The sequence below is a fragment of the Zalophus californianus genome, chromosome 1 (genome assembly GCF_009762305.2).
Source record: "Zalophus californianus isolate mZalCal1 chromosome 1, mZalCal1.pri.v2, whole genome shotgun sequence".
Lineage (NCBI taxonomy): Eukaryota > Metazoa > Chordata > Mammalia > Carnivora > Otariidae > Zalophus > Zalophus californianus.
The window spans coordinates 90,334,236-90,354,229 of NC_045595.1; the positions used below are offsets into that span (position 1 = coordinate 90,334,236).

Genomic DNA, 19,994 nt, shown 5'->3' on the forward strand with positions numbered 1-19,994 from the left:
CACTTAGCTCCCAGACACATCTCCGGACTTCTTTTGGATGCCTCGCTTTTCTCCACCTGTCCTAGGTGTGGAAGACACCCAGAGGGTGCTATGGTGTGCAGTGGGCCACCATGAGAGGGTCAAGTGTGATGAGTGGAGTGTCCTAAGCGGTGGTGCCTTACAGTGCACCATAGAGGAGACCACTGAGGACTGCATCACCGCCATCGCAGTAAGGAGAGCCCCACCTCCACAGCTGGGCTTGGACACCCAGACATGTGGCCTCTCTGCCCTCTTCCCATATGTCTTCCTGTTGGCCATGAGGCTAAAATGCACCTGTTGTGTGCTGCCCCCACCCTCCAAAGCCCCACCCAACTCTACTGAATGTGCCCCTGTAGCTCAGGCTGGCCCGAGACCCAGACTCCTTAGGTCAGCTCTGGAGTCCTGGGAGCTCTGAGTATTGTCCTGTCTAGGAGATGCAGGAAGGGGGGTGACATCCCAGGGGGTGGTCAGGGCCCGTGTGGATTGTGAAAGCAAATCAGCCTCAGTCCTTGTGTTGTAAATATAATTTTTCTTCTGGTGATAAAAATATTATATGCTGGAAGTGAAATGAAAGATAAGATTATTCACAACTTTCTAACTCAGAGACCATTACCACATAATTTCTGAGTTATGAAGTTGTGTTATTAACTTTCCATTTCTCTATGAGCAGATAATATTTTTGTGATTAGGAAAATAAATTTACAATAAAAGACTCGAAAATTGACAAACTCAGGAGACACACAGTCTTCTTTAATAAGATCTTTATTTTGATAAACCTTCCTGGGACTAACCCGTACACTAAGATCTTGCAATTTATACAGTTGTATCAGTTTTAAGGATTAGATGAATTTGAGTGCTCAGGACATTGCCTAGCATATAGTATGTAGTCAATAAATGTTATCTATTGTTGTTATTTAAAGTTACCACAGTAGGTGCACTTTCTTAGGTAATGGAATATTCATTTAAAATGTTTTTAATGGCTGCACAATATTCCACCAATATTTCTGCCTCAATTTATTGAACTGATTTCTCAGTGTCTACATTTGAAATATTTCCAAATCTTTTGCTATTGTAGATAATATGGGATTGAAGATTTTTGTTCTATAACCTCAATATTTCTGGGTATATCTTTAATAATAATGATAGCTAACATTTTGGAAGTTACTTACTATGTGCCAAACATGCTTATGAGCTCTTAACTTGCATTAACTCATTTATTTATTTATTTTAAAGATTTTATTTCTTTACTGTCAGAGAGAGCACACAAGCAGGGGGAGCGGCAGGCAGAGGGAGAGGGAGAAGCAGACTCCCCGCTGAGCAAGGAGTCCGATATGGGACTTGATCCCAGGCCCTTGGGATCATGACCTGAGCCAAAGGCAGACCCTTAACCGATTGAGCCACCCAGGCGTCCTGCATTAGTTCATTTAATCCTCACAATGAGCCTATGAGCCCATTTTATGGATGAAAAAAATGTGTATAGAATAGTTTTTAGGTATGTGTTCTTCAGAATAGTCAGATTCAGGAGGCTATGTGGTATACTGGTTATGAGCAGAAGCTAAGGAATTAAACTGTTTAAGTTTTAGTTTTAGTGACCATCTATTGGAGAAATTATTTAACTTCCCTCTGCTTTACTTCACTAGTGTATAAAAGGGGAAGAATTATAGTACCTACCTTATTGGATTTTGTGAGGAATACATGAGGTAATCACTGTAAGATGTTTAGAAAGGGCCTGGCACATAGTAAAGGCTTGGTAGGTTTTTGTTTGTATAGTTGCAACTGTTTTAAGATAGATTTCTAGAAGGACAGTTAATAGGTCAAAAGCCAAGAGCGAGTATGTATCTGTGTGTTTTTATCTCAATGACCTTATCTATCACTGTAAGTATATATTTTTTGCTCTGTGGTTGGAAAATTTCATTGATTAAAATAAGTTAATTATTAATGAATTATTTAATTAGAGAAATTGTTTATTGCAAGTCTTTGTTGTGCCAAGGCTCTGAGTATAGTGCTAATGGGATTATGGGAACAGAATTGAACTCCACCATACAGAAGAAAAAAGTTCCATAGAAACATAGTAAATACAGGGGCACCTGGGTGGCTCAGTTGGTTGAATGTCCAGCTCTTGGTTTCAGCTCAGGTTCTGATCTCGGGGTGGTGAAATCGAGCCCCGTGTTGAGCTCCGCGCTCAGCTTGAGAATGTGCTTGAGATTTTTCCCCCTCCCACATGCCCCCCACCCCGCTCCTCCCCGTTTGTACTCTCTCTCTTTCTCTCAAATAAATAAATAAAATCTTAAAAAAAAAGAAACATAGTAAATACAACCCCTGAGTCTGGCCATGTAGACTGTTGAGTGACAGTGGTCACAAAGAAAACGTGGTGAGGGCATGTCCAGTACTCAAGATGGGTCTAATAAGAGGTCAGAGATGCCAGGGAGCAGGATCTGGGTTGGGCGCTTATTCCTGGGTCAACATGTCCAGTTTTCTAAACCCTGTGGTGAAATGGCAGAAGTTTTGGGTGATCCATGATTTGATGAATCAAAAGGACATGTGACATAAAGCCAATGAGAGATACCTCTGAGGGTCAGTGAGACAGGAAATGGCCTCACTGTTGTGCTACTGATTTATTTCTTAACTTCAGAAAGGAGAGGCTGATGCCATGACTTTGGATGGAGGCTTCATCTATACAGCGGGCCATTGCGGTCTGGTGCCTGTCCTGGCAGAGAACTACAGTAAGTGGAAGGGGTGCCTGTCAGTGTTTTATTTTCTCTGGGCCGTGGACATAGAAAGAAGGAGAAATGATCCAGTTCATTGTTGAGATAATAATTAACTACGGGTAGAGTGTGAGAGGCTAGCAGATAGTATCCTCCTTCCCCGGAGTCAGAGCCAATGAAGATATGGACACAGGAGCTAGGCAGAAAGAGATGAAAAGAGATATTTATTACTGAAAGGGTGATATTGGAGGGCATGGTACAGAGCTGGCTTCAGGGCTTGACAAATTGCCCTGGAGTTAGAGTTACCCACTAGTTCAGGAGAACAGGTCTGTTGGCTTACCCTACAGCTGAGGGCCCAGGAGAACGCATATTGTCATAGAGCTTCATCGAAAAGATCTAAACTATCCTCTCCCCACTCTCTTCAATAAAGAGAGGAGGGGCTGAGCCACATGTGCCTCACTCAATACTTTTGCTAAATTTACTAGTCCAAAATTAACTCACCCCAGCTGCACTGGAAGGTTGAGTGGTGAGGCTACAAGGTCATGTTCTTCAGTGGGGATCCTTTCACATAAAAAAATAAAGCTGGGGAAAAGGGGATTTCACCAATATAATTTATTAAGCACCTCATCTGCTAGGCAGTGAGCAAGAAACCATACATTATCCTTCAAAACAAAACAACTCTGTGAAGTAAATAATGGTAGCTCTGTTTTACTGATATAAAAACTAAAGCTTAGAGAAGTTAAATGATGTGTCCAAGGTAGAATGAAGACTGTATCCAGGTTTTTCTGACTCCATGGACTGGTTTTTTCCCCCTCCAACATGGCAAGAATATAATGATTGCCTACCACAGTCCAGAGCTCTGAAGGGAAGAAAGATTATCAGGATGACTTGAATCACATAGCCAATGCAAAAGATCTTTGTCAAGATCTTTAGTGGTCTCTGCCCCTCTTCAAAGGGCATCTCATTTTCTTTCTCCGTAACTCCCTGAGTGCTGGGGAGATTCTGGGGTGGAACCTAATATTCAAATGGCAATGTTCAGGGAGGGAGGTGTTAGATGGGCCTGCAGAATCTTGGCTTGTTGATAACCAGTGACACACTGCTTAGCTGGTGTTTCTTATTTTATTCCTCACTCTTGAGATTGAGAAGCTCATGACTTTGGATTGAGTAATGCGAGAGTTTAATGCCATGTATCCTGATTGTTTTTCTGTTTAGTGCCTACGGATGGGTCTACGTGTGTAAATACACCCGTGGTAGGTGAGTCAGAATCAGTAACCCTGGGGCTCAAAGGTAAAGGCCATCGTTGGGGAGAGGGTGAGGAGAGTCTTCAAAATGAAGCAAAGTTACTAGAGTTGTAAAGAAAAAAACAAAACAAAAAAACCCACAAAAAAAAAAACAAGAAGGAGGACGAGCTATCACCACTACAGCTTATTGTAAGGAGCAAATCTGTCATGAAGCTGTGGTGATAATTAGTGTTTGTGGGGTTCTTTACAGGCAACAAAGGGCTCCTGCTTGCACTATTCCCGTTTACTCTCCTCAGCCATCCTCTAGGATGTGGGCATCATTATCCCCTGTTGTGTAGATGGGGAAAGTGAGGCCCAGGGCCACACAGCCAGGGAGTGGCTGCACCTGGGCTTGAGAAGAGGCGGTGTGCCTGGAAACCCCTTGCCCTTCCTGACGCACCACCTTACTCCTTGTCATATGCTGCCTGCCCTTCTCTGCACCAGGAGGCAGGAGCCTACTTCTGACACTTCTGGGCCAAGTGGAGGCTTCACTATAGGAGGAGAGTCATAGATGCTCTAACGAAGAGGAGGGGGAAAATGAACTGGACCTTTTAGCTTTCAGCCAGCTGATTTTAATAGCAGAGGAGTCGATCTTGTCTTTAGAATAGACCAGGTGACAAGTTCTCCCATCTGTATCTACATAGGCGGGGAGGGTCTGTGTCTGTTCCTGAAGTACCTAATCTTGGAAAACAGAGCAGTGTTCCTCAATCTAGTGTAGCGCCTGGACCGGCTGCATCAGCATCACCTGAGAACTTGTGAGAAATGCAAATTCTTGGGCTCCACCCAAATCCACTGAGTCAGAAACTCCAAGGATGGGGCCACTGCTCTGTGTTTTAACAAGCCCTCCAGCTGATTCTGATGCACATTGGGGTTTGAAAACAACTGTGGGGGAGGATCCTGAGATGAAAACAGGTGCTCACTTGGGTTTGGAGTTTCTTATGGGACAGGTAAACTGCGGGAAGTGGGTGGGTGGCTTTGGACCACCACAGCACCAGCAGCAGCTCTGGTCCCTGCTGAGCACGGGGTCGCAGAGGCCCTGTAGGCCCATGCCCCACCAAGGCCTCTAGAGTACAAAGCTTCTCCCTGTAGCAGCTCCCCTCCATGTGCAACAGGACCCAAGCCCTAGGATATACTGTCCCCCTCCCCCTCTGCTTTTATGGCTAACAGCCTTCAGTGAGTTGTGTCTTCATCCCCAACCCAAACGGCTGGCATTTTGTCAGCCATGCAGTCTCCTGAGTATAGAATATGTGAAGTCAGAAAGAACTCCACTTCAAGAATGGTTGAAATTTACAGGAACTGCAGTATATGCAAATGCAGGTCAACAAAGATGCTTAGAAGACAGTTCAGGGTGGCTGGCTGTGATGGAGAAGGTTAGATTTGAGTAGAGACAGAGAGGGATCAACTCCAAAGACAAAGAAACACACACAACACACACACACACACACGCCCGATGGCAATAATTAATGCCATTTGTGCAGAATTAGTTACACCTCCAGAAAGGTACTATAACAGTATTTGGCTGCCAGAACAGTGTAATAGAGCACAGTCTGGTAAGCAAGGGCTTGGCCTGGCCTCAGGAGAATCTGCTTCACTGAGGGAGGGGCTCTGGTACTGCTTGTGCCACTAGCTGCATGGCTGGAAACCCAGCAATGTAACCTCCCCGTCCTATCTTAATGTACAATGTGCCCATATTAGCACATCTGATCCCCCCGAAAGCCCCCCCCCCGGATGGGTATCAGTGTTGCCATTTTACTGAGGAATAAACTGGCAAGGCAAGTCTTCTACCTGCCATGTTGACTTCCAATTTTTCCAGGCTTGAATACACAGAAACCCGAACCATGATGGCAAGAAAGGGAGTGTAAGGGGAGGGGGGGTTGGGAGTAGTGGTGGAGGACCACATTCCCTCTAGTTCTGAAGATTTAGGATTCTAGTCTTCTTATAAATTCTGCTTTACTGTTTAGGCCTCAGTCAATAAGAACAATTCAGTTACAGAGTATTGGGATAGGAATATATCAAATATCAGTGATGTTCCCATTAGAATCAAGAACACGAGAAGAAGGCCCACTCTCACCAAAGACACTTGGTACTACTTTGGAAGTGAATGCAGGGTGATTTAGAAGATTAGAAAAATATTTTTAATAATGGAGAAAAAAGATTAAATTGTCACTATTGGCAAATGATGTTATCATAGATCTAGAAAATCAGAGACTTTAAAAAAGAAGTTATTAAAGCTCTTTCTGTTGGATTTCAACAGAAGTATTTCAACAGGCACACACTTATATGTACAAGATTTATACAGGTAATTTGTAATATGACAAAGTGGGTCACACCATAAATGCCCACCAGTGGGGGGATTACAAAATATGGTACTTCCATACAGTGGAACATAACTTAGGTTCAACCAATAAACAGAATGAGATAGCTATATATCTACTCCTGCTGAATCAAAAAGGTGCCCACAATAATATATCACTGAGGGAGAATAAAGCATCTCGCAGTAAAGAATGTATAGTAGGAATCCACTGAAAAAGTATGAAGTATGTGTGTAAGTATTTCTGGATGTCTGTATGTAGAACTATCTGGAGAGCGGTAGTGTCAGACTGTTTGGCCCCATACCTAATAATGATAGTTATTGGTAGGGTCTTCTGCTAGAGTAAGGAGAGGGGTTCAAGGTATTCCCCTTCCCCTGGGAGAGTGGCAGGCAGGGGCTAACTGTAGCAGCTCTAGAGTACATTTTCAGAGGGTCCTGGAGCTACTGAAATTGCATTTTGTTATCTCTGTTGCAAGGTCATTACGTCGTGGCAGTGGTTAAGAAATCAGATCCCTACATCACTTGGGGCTCTCTGGAAGGCAGGAGGTCCTGCCACCCCGCAGTTGGTACTTCTGCAGGCTGGATCATCCCCATGGGTTTGATATACAACAAAACCAGGTCCTGTAAATTTGGTAAGTGCATTCTGTGATGCGGTGCAGCAGCCCCTTCCTTGGGCCTGTAACTGTGTAGGACAGGAATCCAGTTCAATGACAAGGAATGTCAAGGGATGGCATAAATTGGTAGTGGGGTCAAGGGCTGGGCAGACATTACAGGTGAGCTTCACCTGTCCTTGAGCAGGTGCTCCCCTTTCTCCTCACCTCCTTACTTCTGAGGGGAGTGGCTTGGCCCAATGGGTAGATATCAGGGAAATACCCTATTCTTTATGTGTTACAACTGGCTCAGGGAACAAGCCTGGGGTTGCAGAGTAAGAGTGGGATGTGTGTGTGTGTGTGTGTGTATGTGTGTGTGTGTGTGTGTTGTTTTCCCATATAAACCAGATTGGCTGGGCTTTGTAAAAATTGAAAACCATACACCAGTAAGTCCTTGGGTGGTTTTTCACTTGCATCCTTATCTCCCTTAGAGTCTCAGATTTATCATTTTAGCAGTACTCTTGCCAATACCTAAAAGGCTCCTGGTGCCCTGCTTTTCCCAGCCATCTGACAAATCCCACCTCTGCATGAACCCCATTACCTGCTCTCTTCACTCGCTTAGCAGCTAAGGAAGCTTCATATCCTTAGCAGCTAAACCTGGCTGGAGAAGTCACGGGGTAGAGCAGTTCATTCCACTGGAAGTGGTCCAGAAGCTGGCCTCAGTGGGCCTCTGGCAGTCACACCATCACTGTGTTGCTGCTCCACACCCCTATACTTCCCAATAATTATCCTAATGTCCTCACTTCCCACCAGCACCCATCTACCACCCTTTCTCAGCACATGACTCATCTCAGCTGCAACAGACAACTGAAATGGTCAGAAAGGTTCCCCCTCACCAACCCACTGCCAAAGCTGTGGGCCTCCTCGTGGCTGTATCCACTCAGCCTCCCTCCACCTGTACTTTGGGTGTGGGCCCCTCCTCTGTTCCTCTCCCTAGAGCCTCATACCCTTGGTTACTACTTCTCTCTCTAGTATAGCCAACAATTTCTTTCAACATTAAGCATCCCCAGTGTTTTCCATCTTTAAAAGTCCTCCCTCTCCCAGCAGTCTCCTCTAGCTTCTGACTTGCTTCTCCTCCTCCTTGCTGCCAGACTTCTTAACAGCATGGTCTGAGCCACTCATCTCCCACTCACTCCTCCACTCCCTGTCCTCTGGCTTCTCTGCGTCATTCCATAGGAAGGACTCTGGTCAAGGCTACCGGTGACCTCCATGTTGCTCAGTTGGAAGGTCATGCTCCAGTCCATTCCTCTCTTACTTCTCTTTCTTCAGATCACCTTAAAACACTATCTTCTGGCTTTTGTGAAAACCCTGGCTTGGTTTTTCTCCCACCCCTACAAAGCCCCCTTTCCCAATCTGGTTAATAAATGTTTCAACTGCTTAAAGCAACTTTCTTCCCCCACTCTAAACTCAATCTGCAGGCACTCACATCCATGCCTACAGCCTCGTTTACCATCTAAGCAAATAATACTATACATACAAAACTAGGCACTTGCCATTTGCAACGACATGGATGGAACTGGAGGGAGTTATGCTGAGTGAAATAAGTCAATCAGAGAAAGACATGTACCATATGACCTCACTGATATGAGAATTCTTAATCTCAGGAAACAAACTGAGGGTTGCTGGAGTGGTGGGGGCTGGGAGGGATGGGGTGGCTGGGTGATAGACATTGGGGAGGGTATGAGCTATGGTGAGCGCTGTGAATTGTGTAAGACTGATGAATCACAGACCTGTACTTCTGAAACAAATAACACATTGTATGTTTAAAAAAAAAGAAGATAATAGGAAGGGAAAAATGAAGGGGGATAGATCGGAGGGGGAGACGAACCATGAGAGACTGTGGACTCTGAGAAACAAACTGAGGGTTCCAGAGGGGAGGGGGGTGGGGGATGGGTTAGCCTGGTGATGGGTATTAAAGAGGGCACATTCTGCGTGGAGCACAGGGTGTTATACGCAAACAATGAATCATGGAACACTACATCAAAAACTAATGATGTAAAAAAAAACTAATGATGTAATGTATGGTGATTAACATAACAATAAAAAATTAAAAAAAAAACTAGGCACATAGCCAGCACTAGATAAATGTTGGCTGCTATCACTATTATTGTTATATCTATATGTTGATAACTATTACATCTTTATCCCTAGCACAGATCTCTCTTTGACCTCCACATCGGTGTATATCGAACTGCCTATCTGACGTTATCTAATTGGATATTTCAAAAGCACATTAAGCTCAAAACAAAATGTATCATCTCTGCCGAGTCTGCTCCAGACCTGCCTAGCTCAGTGGAGGACCCTACGTCCATCCACTTGCCCCAGCTGGAAACCAAGCTATCATTCTCCACGTACCCGTCCATCACCAGTGATGTCCCCCTCTACTGTCTCCCTCCCCTTGTGCTCCTCTAGTCCCAACTGTCCTCATCTCCCCTGGACTACTACAGTAACCTGCTGCCTGCACCCCACATCTGCCCTGGATTCCATTCATCCCACTGGCAGACCAATCTTTGCAAAATGCAGATCTGGCTATATCTGGCCCACTACCCCTGGTCCAGCATTGCTTGTAGCCCTTCAGAAGCTCCTGATTTCTCTAAGGATAAAGAACAAAATTTACACAAAGGTGTAAAAGCGGGTCTGGACCTTGCCTCCTCTCCACTCACTCTGGTACTGGGTGGTCCAGCCCCATGGCCTCTTACTGACCTTTCCGTGCTATTTGCCTCACTCCCCACCCCTGCCCTGGGCCTTTTCAGATGCTGCTCCCTGTCTGGAAAACCCTTGTCCTTTCACCCTTCGCTTAAGTAATTGCTATTCATTCTTCATCTCTCGACTCTAGGCCTCTCCCTGATTCCCAGGTCTGTACCAGATTCCTTTATGTGCAACCATGTAGAACCATATTCTTCTTTCCCATTGCAAGCCGGGTAGGGGATGGGGGGTACAAGTTCACTAGTGTGGCTACTTGAGTTACAACTGTTGCTCATGGACTTGGGTTCCAGGAGCACGGGGCCTATGTGATGTCCTTACCGCAGTGCCCTGGGGCCCAGCACAGGGCTTGGCAGCTGAGGCTCTCAGGCCCCTTCCTGGATTTGGAGTCAAGATGGAATACCTTATAAGGAAGGGCAAGGGCAGCAGAGGTCAGGGAATATGTGGGAGAGGTTTGACCGGGTGGGGCTTTTAGTTTTGTTCTCTCTCGTAGAATTGCATCTGTGTCTATCCTTCCACACCTCCCACTCTGTGCCATCTCTGTTCCACAGACCCTTATCCCAACTTCAGCCAGTCACCCTTTACTTTGCTCTAGTTGCAACTTTTTTTTTTATTCCATAAGGTTCTTATTTGTAATAATATGGTACCAAACACCCAAATGTGTCTCTACACCATTCAAGCAATTCTAGGGACAAAATCGGAGGCTTTCTGGCTAACAAAGGCAAGAAGAGCTGACCTCCTGTGTTTTCCTGCACAGACGAATTCTTCAGTCAAAGCTGTGCCCCTGGGTCTGACCCAGATTCCAGTCTCTGCGCTCTGTGCAGTGGTGGCAGCAGCCCAGCCCACACCTGTGCCCCCAACCACCACGAGAGATACTATGGCTTCAGCGGGGCATTCAGGTGAGTAGTGTCTGTGCACCACCTTTCTCTTGGGCACCAACCCAGCAAACCTCTTGTCCCTTCATCTTTTCCATCACCCCAGGATCTGGCTGCTACAGTTAGGAGGAGCCAGAATTAGAAAACCACGGCAAATTCCCACTGGCCCCAAGGACTCAAGCCCAGCTCCTTTCTGGAGCACTTTTCTGCAGACCCAGCTGACTTAGGGCACCTGAGGAGAAGCAAGAATGAGGGGTGCAGGATCACAACCCTGGGTCTACTTTTGTTCTTTTCTTCTGTGTGATTGTGGACAAGTCACGGAATCTTTCAGAGCCCCAGTTTAAAACCAGAGGACGGATACTGGACATGTGCTTCTTACATCTGGCTGATGAGTACATTTTAAAAAAATAGATATTCCTGGGCTGCTCCAGCCCTTCAAGAAACCTTTATTGAGCACCTACTATGTGGCAGACACTGGTCTAGGTAGAGGGGTTATAGCAGCAACAAGACACATGTAGCTCCCCTGTCACCTGCATCTTATCTCATGGGGAGAGTAGGACAATAAACATATAAATAAGGGCCAATCACTTCCTGACTGCTGAGTGCGGCAAAGGAACCAGGAGGGTGCTGTGGTAGTGACTTGGGTAGACCAAACGAGAGTCAAGAATTTTTTTTTTAATTATTTATTTATTTATTTATTTGAGAGAGAGAGAGAGAGAGAGAGATAGTGAGAGAGAGCACGAGCGGAGGGCAGGGAGAGGGAGAAGCAGGCTCCCCGCTGAGCAGGGAGCCCGATGCGGGGCTTGATCCCAGGACCCTGGGATCATGACCTGAGCCGAAGGCAGACACTTAACTGACTGAGCCACCCAGGCGCCCCGAGAGTCAAGAATTTTTAAATAAAATTATACAAGGGGAATTTTGTTTTCCTAGATATAAAAATCCCATTTAATACCATACATTACTCTAAGACTATGATCAGTACAGACTGGTTTGTGTCGAAGAATGACAAATCAGTGGAAGAGAATAGACTTCAAAGACTTATACATGGACACATTATATTTGGTGTATAACAAAGATAGCATTTCAAACTGGGGAAAGATGAACTTGAGAGATCAAATAAATGAGTGTGGCGGACTGGCCCTTGGATCTGGTGGGAGCAGATTCAATAGTGAGTCAGTCCCATAAGCTGATTGGCAGGGGTCAGTGAGGGTGGGGTGAAGGGGTGCTGATCACAAGTGCAGTGATTCCTTTTAGGTGTTTGGATGAGTTGGGGAGGGAGGCCTATTGCTAAGGGCAGTGTGGGATCAAGACAGGGATTATTGCTTTTCAGAAAAGGAAAGAAGTATGAATGCTGATAAAAAGAGCCCAGTGAATGGAGAAAGACTCTAATTGCATAAGGGAGAGAGGCTAACTATCAGAAGGTGCCTGAGAGTATGGGTGGGGATGGGATGCAGGGCACCTGGGGAGGACACTGTTGTGGAGAGGGAGACCTTCACTTCTTTGTGCCTGGAGGGCAGGAAAAGAGCGCTGGAGACTTTGGGCTGACAGCTTTGGCAGAGGGAGGCTGGAAGAAAGCTCATGTCATGATAGCTGTGTTTTCTCTGGGAAGCAGGAGCACATGGTAGAGTGAGTGTTGGGGAGAGGGTATGTGGAGAGACAGATGCATGCAGGAATTTGAAAAACATTTTAGTCACTGCTCTGTGGAATGGGGAGGTGGCTATCTCAAACAGTTGTTCTCACCACCAGAGCACAGATTCTCCTAGGGGGCTTGTTAAAACACAGATTGCTGTGCCCCACCCCCAGAAGTTTCTGATCTAGTAGATCTGGGGTAGGGCCCCAAGAATGTGCATTTCTGACAGGTTCACAGCTGGTGCTGATGCTGCTGATCCCAGCCCACACATAGAGAAACACAGATCTAGAGTAGAGTGAGGAAAGCAGGAAAGCCCAGAAGTGAATGATCAGGAGGTTCTCTGCCCTGCCTTCCTGCTGAGGTACAGACACCTGAGGCAGACCATCATGCTTATTCAGGACTGGGATTATATGAAGGGCAGGAAGAGGAAAGAAATGGGGCAAAGGGAGCTTAGGAAAATTGAGTAGGAATAATTGATCCTAGCTAAGTATAGAGGGACCTGAAGTTAGGAGAGAGAGAAAACTGGAGAGATGCTCCTGATAACCAATCACTAATGTCAATTGCCAACTGTTTGGATGTCATAGTACTGATTGTTAATGTGTTTGACATTTCTCATAAAGAATGGACCTTAAACACAGAGAAACAGTTTTCTGGGGATTAAGTGTGAACACATATCTAGTGATGCACATTCACTACTGATCATTAAGGCTGACTAGACGTATGGATGTGAAAAGACTCCTTCAAAATCATGTCTTCCATGTTGATTTTAATCTCTGGTGTGAGTTTTGATCTGACCAGAGAGTCATCCTTGAATATTCCTATTAATAGGAGAACACAAACATCTCCTCTGGAGAAAATGATCCGTATTTAAAATAAGGAACCAAACAGTGGTTATCTACAATGGAAACAAAAAAAGCAGGTTTCTTCTTCTATTACATTTCCGCTCTAAGTCTCTGGGACAGCCCGAGTGTTATAGTTGTGTGTGTGGGTGTGGTAAGCCCACTGGCCTCAGGTGGAGGGGCTGTGAGCCTCTCAGTGGGTCCCTCTGGGTGTCTCTCCCTCCCACTCCCATTGGAGCTTCTCACTGATCTGACACTTGCTGTGCAGGTGTCTGGTTGAAAAGGGAGACGTGGCCTTTGTGAAGGAGATCACAGTCTTCCAGAACACTGACGGTATGTGCCTGTGCTGTCATTTCCTCCCTTGGAAAAAGTTTGAGTCTCTCCCAGGAAGTCACTCCCCAATCGGGCAACCAGGGAAGTTTATTAAAGCATGGCTGGCTCTCTTCATTTATAGGCATTCCTTATATATTCTGGATACAAGTTTTTGTCAACTATATGTATTGACAATACCTTGTTTCTCTCTGAAAGGCTTACCTTTTCACTTTCTTAATGATGTCTTTCGATGAACAGATATTTTAATGTTTAATGTAGTTCAACTTATCAATCTTCTTTCTGGCTAGTGCTTTTTCAGGCCTGTTTAAGAAACTTTTGCCTTTAACAGGACTGAAAAGGCACTAACCAGAAAGGCTATGAATTTATAACTATGCATTTTTCTCTTTCTTCTATTTTTAAAGTTTAATTATTTCATTTTTGTGTGTCTCTGTGATTCTCCCAGACATTGGTGGTTGGTCACATCCCCCCGGGGAGGGCACCTTTACCAAAGCTGTCAGCTGTGGCTGACCAACCTTCCTTCTCCCCAGGAAAGAACCCTGAAGCATGGGCTAAAGATCTGAAGCTGGATGACTTTGAGCTGCTGTGCCTTGATGGTACCAGGAAGCCTGTGACTGAAGCTTGGAGGTGCCACCTGGCCATAGTCCCAAATCATGCTGTGGTCTCAAGGAAAGATAAGGCAGCTTTTGTTCGCAGAATGCTCTTCAATCAACAGGTATGGGCACACAGGAGGTCCTTCTACACAGTTCCCCCAGCCGAGTACTCAGGTCACCTCCAGAACTGACAGGTACACCCAGCCCAGTCTCACACCCTTTCTCCCCGGGCAGATTCTCACAGCCCTGCCTCTGAGGAAAGCAGAAAGCTAGCTGGTGAAAGCTAGCTTGTGCTCTGGGGGTGTCTAGGATATCAAAATGGACTGAAAAAGCTTCGGACACATGAGTATCTGAAGGGTCTCCCTAAGACTCACTTACCTCTCTGGGCAGACTCCTGGTACGTCCTGGACTTCTTTAGTTCCTCCATGACAGTTATCTCTTTCTTCTTTCTTCTTCTGTCACAGAAATAAGGGATTTGGCTCAGTGTCCTTCACACTAGGGTGAGGAATTATATGTGGGAAAAGCAGAATAGAGACTACTCTACCTGACTTAGGGTGGGTCCCAATGCATTACTGAACCTGGGCAGGCTGAGCACTGTTTTAGGCTTCATGAAAGTTCAAGAGCCAACATTCAGACAACTCATGACCTCTACAGGCAGCCAACAAGGGCTATGAAGTAGCAGGATGCCTAAATCAAATGATCTTAAGGAAAACCCAAAGCCTCAGCTGCCTTTCACACTCATATGCCCCATTCCTGGAAGAGCCCCATATGAGTAATCCATGTCTTAGCATATGCTGCCCACATGTCTCAGAGGACTACAACCCAGGGAGAACTGGAAAAACCAGAGGCTCTTGGTCAGGGACTCCTGAAGGCATGTCTCCCAAAAGGCAAGCTGCCCCCTTGGCTGTAGGGGGCTGAACAAGGAAAAAGAGAGGAAGGGAAGGAAGAGATGGAAATGGTCAGGTGCCTGGGGCAGATCTAGAGAATAGAAGAGGCAAGGCAGCCAGGGCTTTGGGCAGCAGAAGACAGGTAGTATGACCCAGGAAATTGAAAATATCCAGCAGTGACTGTCAGAATTGTGATACAGTGGCCACAAAACTTGAAGCTTTTTTTATTTAGCAGTTACTTTACATACATCATCTTCATTTACAAATGAGTAAACTGATGCTCACTGACACAGTAAAGAAGTTTCCTAAAATCACATGACAAGGAAAAGCTAGGGCCACAATTTGAACCCAGATGCCATGTTTTTTTTGCCATTAATGGTGCTTCTGAAACTGTTGGCTGTGTCCCAGGTCTCCCAGGGGCTGGAGCTGAGCAGTGCAGCAGACTTAGATCTTCTAAGGCGGAACACACAACCTCGTGCTCTCTGGTGCTGCTGCTCACTCTCTGTCTGTCTGTCTGTGTGTCTGACTCAGGAGCTCTTTGGAAGAGATGGGTTTGAATACAGGATGTTCCAGATGTTTCAATCCTCAACTAAGGACCTGCTGTTCAGTGATGACACAGCATGTTTGGCTAACCTTCAGGATAAAACAACTTACCGAAAATACTTAGGACCAGAGTATCTTACGGCCATTGCTAACATGGGACAATGCTTACACTCTGGTGAGTAGAATAAAACACCGAGGAACAATACCATGGAGTCAAGGTAAACATATTTGTATTAAGGACCATTGTGTGCCAAGCCATGGGCCAGTACTGATAAAGATGCACAAAGATGGAGAAGGCTTACTTCTGGCCCTGCAGGAGGATGCAGACCTACCAGTGAGGTAACTCAATTAGACGGCAGTATAAGAGACTACCTGAAAAATGACCAAATCATTTGAAGGAGAAAGAGAGCGCAACTGAGATCATTTGGAAACTAAACTTGTTTACTTGTGCATTTCCATTTTTTTTTTTCCTAACAAAATGAAAAGGTACACGTGTGAGCACTTCAGTGTAGAGACAGGGTTGGGAAATGACCTATATATATCACTCATAGAGGATTAATTTTCAAAGATTTTAAGTAAAATGTATAAATAATATTAACAGACACAAAATGAAGTTAGCACTGTATGTGCCCTTTCTAGTTTTATATATACTTATGTATTAGAACGGCATAGTATATGTGTGTGTGTGTGTGTGTGTGTGTGCGCGCGCGCGTGTGCGTTTTAGAATGGTATAGTTGCCTCAAAAAGGATTAAGTTGGAGAAATAAAATTAGAGCTGGGATAATCAAATTGCTGAGAGTGTGCCTGAATTTTTGTTGAATTATATTGTGTGTTGGAGATGATGAGAGCAGGAGGAAAGGAAAATGTAGGTATTTAAAGAAAGCACTGACATCAATTAGGAGATACAGACACACAAAGAGAGAGAGAATTTAAAAAAATTATTATTGGGGCGCCTGGGTGGCTCAGTAATTAAGCATCTGCCTTCGACTCAGGTCATGATCCCATGGTCCTGGGATCGAGCCCCGCATTGGGGTCCCTGCTCGGTGGGAAGCCTGCTTCTCCCTCTCCCACTCCCCTTGCTGTGTTCCTGCTCTTGCTGTGTCTCTCTCTGTCAAATAAATAAATAAAATCTCTAAAAAAAATTATTATTACCTAGCATTTATTCTTAGAGAACAGGAACAGAATTGTGTTTAGTAAATACAGGAAGTACCTAAAAGTCTTTCTCTTATGTTTTGCTTCACAGAACTTCAAGATGCCTGTACATTCCATGTACATTAAAAACTGATCCAAGTGGGCAACCACAGATACTCAGTGCCTGCAAATATGGTGGGGACACATCCTCACTTGTCTGCATGTGGGCCTCTGTTAACCTCAGTTGTTTTATATAATTATGTGCTGTAACTGATACAAAAATTAAAATGAATAAAAATTATTGTGTCTTCTCAGAAAACTTTGTTATATGTCCTCAGATTTTTTGAGGGGAGAAAACTATGTCTTTATACTAGATTTATGCTTCTAAATTTAATATCTATTAGATTGTACTTTCTTAAAGAACTGCACAAGACTAGCTCATCTTCCCACCCTATTCTTTATTTTACTGAAGAGTTGAGTCACTTACATAGAATTTAAGCAACAAACTATGTGAAGGGCGTCTGAATGGTGATTACAAGTGTGCAAAAAAAAAAGCATCAGTGTGTGCAGTATCAAGGACTTACATAATAAAAACAAAAGACAAGGAATGAGTTTGTATATTTTAAAATATATTTGAGCATTTAAAATTCATAATGTCAAGTGGAATAAAAATCCTGACTCAGATTAATTGGAAGACATTAAAATTACTGCAAAAATCTAATCCTACTACCCTTTTACAGTCAACTTCCTGAAAGTCTGATTTATACTCAATTAAGTCAGTTTCTTAGTCAAAAGTCAGAGATTTTGCCATATCTAGTATTATCATAATTGCAGTTTATGGTAATGCCTTAATAAATATTGAATAGGACCCTAAGTTATATATTGTTAAATGTTAGTTTTATGAGTGTGAACTTCTGTTTCTGTCTGTGAAAGAGTAACCAGTACAGGACTTGCCCTCTTTCCATAAACTAAAAAACTGGACAAAGTATATGAAACAACTGTTTTCAAACATTGGACAACAGCAGCACAGGACTCCTGTCCCTGAGAGAAGGGAAAGAAAAGAGGTAAGCAGAATGATGACCCTACTTTTTGCCTGGAGGAAGTTTCCAGATGATGACCCAGGGAGAGGGAACCCAAGAAAGCCTGTCACACTGAGTTGAGGAAACAGAGATAAGAACTTAGAGAAGCAAGATGACTGGAGTTTGTATAAAGAAGATATCTGTAGAAGAGTCCTCCTTGAATGTTTGGTGAAATACTAATCTGCATGAGTGTAGAATGAAATTGAAATCCATCAGACTAGACAAAGAATAACTGTGAGAGACCTGTAAGCTGAACAATTCCCAGCGCCCACACAGAGCTAGGAATCATTTGTGTTCCTACTATAACCAGAGTGAAGAGACCTAATTGAATACCTAAGGATTTTACTGAAGGTCAGGCCTTGGATGGGAGGATAAATAAAGTACCTGTAGACTAAGGGCTGCTCTATAACTGCCCTGAGAGTGCAACTAGCTTTGGTAGGATCCAGCTGATCTGTAAGTAACTTAACTGCCTTCTAAAATAAGCCTCAATACACATAAAGGAAGACAACAAAATCTAAATATTCGGAAATGTAGCTTATGTAATATCTAGCATCAAATGCAAAAATTAGCAGATACGCAAAGAAGCATAAAATGTGACTCAGAGTCAGAAGAAAAATCAACCAATAAAAACACACCTAGAGGGGCACCTGGGTGGCTCAGTCGGTTAAGTGTCAGACTCATGATTCCGGCTCAGGTCATGATCTCAGAGTTTTAAGATGGAGCCCTGTGTTGGGCTTCACGGTCAGCACAGAGACTGCTTAAGATTCCACTTGAGATTCCCTTTGCCCCTTCCCCCAACTCTCTCTCAAATAAATAAATAAAAACTTAAAAAAAAAAGTCTCACACACCTAAAAACCAAAGAGATGATAGTATTTAGACAATGGACTTGGTCTTTAAAATTTTTTTCTTCAAGTTTTATTTAAATTCTAGGTGGTTAACATACAGTGCAATATTGGTTTCAGGAGTAGGATTCAGTGATTCACCACTTACATATAATACCCAGTGCTCATCACAAGTGCCCTCCTTAATACTCATCACCCATCTAACCCATCCCCCACCCACCTCCCTCCATCAACCCTCAGTTTGTTCTCTATGGTTAAGAGTCTCTTATGGATTGTTTCCCTCTCTCTCTCCCCCCCCTTCCCATATGTTCATCTGTTTTGTTTCTTAAATTCCACATATGACTGAAATCTTATGGTATTTTTCTCCAACTGACTTATTTCACTTAGGTAATACACTCTAGGTCCATCCACATTGTTGCAAATGGCAAGATTTCATTCTTTTTGATGGCCAAGTAATATTCCACTGTATATATGTACCACATCTTCTTTATCCATTCATCAGTTGATGGACATTCTGCCTCTTTCAATATTTTTGTTATTGTTGATAATACTATACACATTGGGGTGCATGTACCCCTTCGAATCTGTATTTTTGTATCTTTTGGATGAATACCTAGTAGTGCAATTGCTGGATTCAAAGGTAATTCTATTTTTAACTTTTTGAGGAACCTCCATACTGTTTTCCACAGTGGCTGTACCAGTTTGTCTTCCCACCAACAGTGCAAGAAGGTTCCCCTTTCTCCACAACCTCGCCAATACCTGTTGTTTCTTGTGTTGTTATTTTAGCCATTCTGACAGGTGTGTCTTACCATGGTTTTGATTTGTATTTCCTGATGATGAGTGATGTTGAGCATCTTTTCATGTGTCTGTTAGCCATCTGGATGTCTTCTTTGGAAAAATGTGTATTCATGTCTTCTGTCCATTTCTTAACTGGATTATTAATTTTTGGGGGTGTTGAGTTTGAGAAGGTCTTGGATACTAACCCTTTATCAGATACAGACAATGAACTTTAAAACAGTTATTATAAACATTCCCAAGGATTTAAATGAAAACATGAACATAACAAAGAAAAAAGTGTAAGGCTTAAAGAAGGCCCAGTGAAAATCTAGAGCTGTAAAATTTGTGTTTTTCAAGGAATTTGTCTATTTCATTTCAATTGTCTATTTTTGCTATAAACTTGTCCAAAATATTTCCTTACTATCTTTTAATATTTTTAGGTTGTATAATGATATCTATTCTTCCATTTTCCATACTGGTAATTTATGTTTTCTCTCTTCATTTTTCTTGATCAGTCTAGTTATAGCTTTATCAATTTTATTGAACTTTTCAAAGAACAAATTTTTGTTTTTTAAATTTTCACTATTTCCCTATTTTTTTATCTCATTTTCTGTTCTATTTTTTAAAGACTTCATTTATTTGAGAGAGAGAGAGAGCACGCCAGAGAGAGAGAGAGCATGAGCAGGGTGTAGGGGCAGGCAGAGGGAGAAGCAGACTCCCCGCTGAGCAGGGAGCCTGATGTGGGACTTGATCCCAGGACGCTGGGATCATGACCTGAGCCGAAGGCAGTCACTTAACTGAG

At 43.7% G+C, this 19,994-nt stretch overlaps 1 protein-coding gene across 2 annotated transcripts in view; it reads left to right on the plus strand.

The window, feature by feature from the left end:
• The window catches only part of LOC113916746 (inhibitor of carbonic anhydrase), a 40,292-nt gene extending 23,467 nt beyond the window's left edge, over window positions 1–16,825 (plus strand). For both annotated transcript variants that reach the window (XM_027583616.2, XM_027583615.2), the window contains exons 9-17: window positions 66–208; window positions 2,651–2,741; window positions 3,936–3,977; window positions 6,791–6,946; window positions 10,425–10,566; window positions 13,280–13,344; window positions 13,872–14,056; window positions 15,353–15,539; window positions 16,607–16,825. In XM_027583616.2, coding sequence (XP_027439417.2) covers window positions 66–208; window positions 2,651–2,741; window positions 3,936–3,977; window positions 6,791–6,946; window positions 10,425–10,566; window positions 13,280–13,344; window positions 13,872–14,056; window positions 15,353–15,539; window positions 16,607–16,641 — 1,046 coding nt within the window. In that variant the 3' untranslated portion in view covers window positions 16,642–16,825. The remainder of the gene's footprint in view (window positions 1–65; window positions 209–2,650; window positions 2,742–3,935; window positions 3,978–6,790; window positions 6,947–10,424; window positions 10,567–13,279; window positions 13,345–13,871; window positions 14,057–15,352; window positions 15,540–16,606) is intronic.
• The last annotated feature ends 3,169 nt before the right edge of the window (window positions 16,826–19,994 follow it).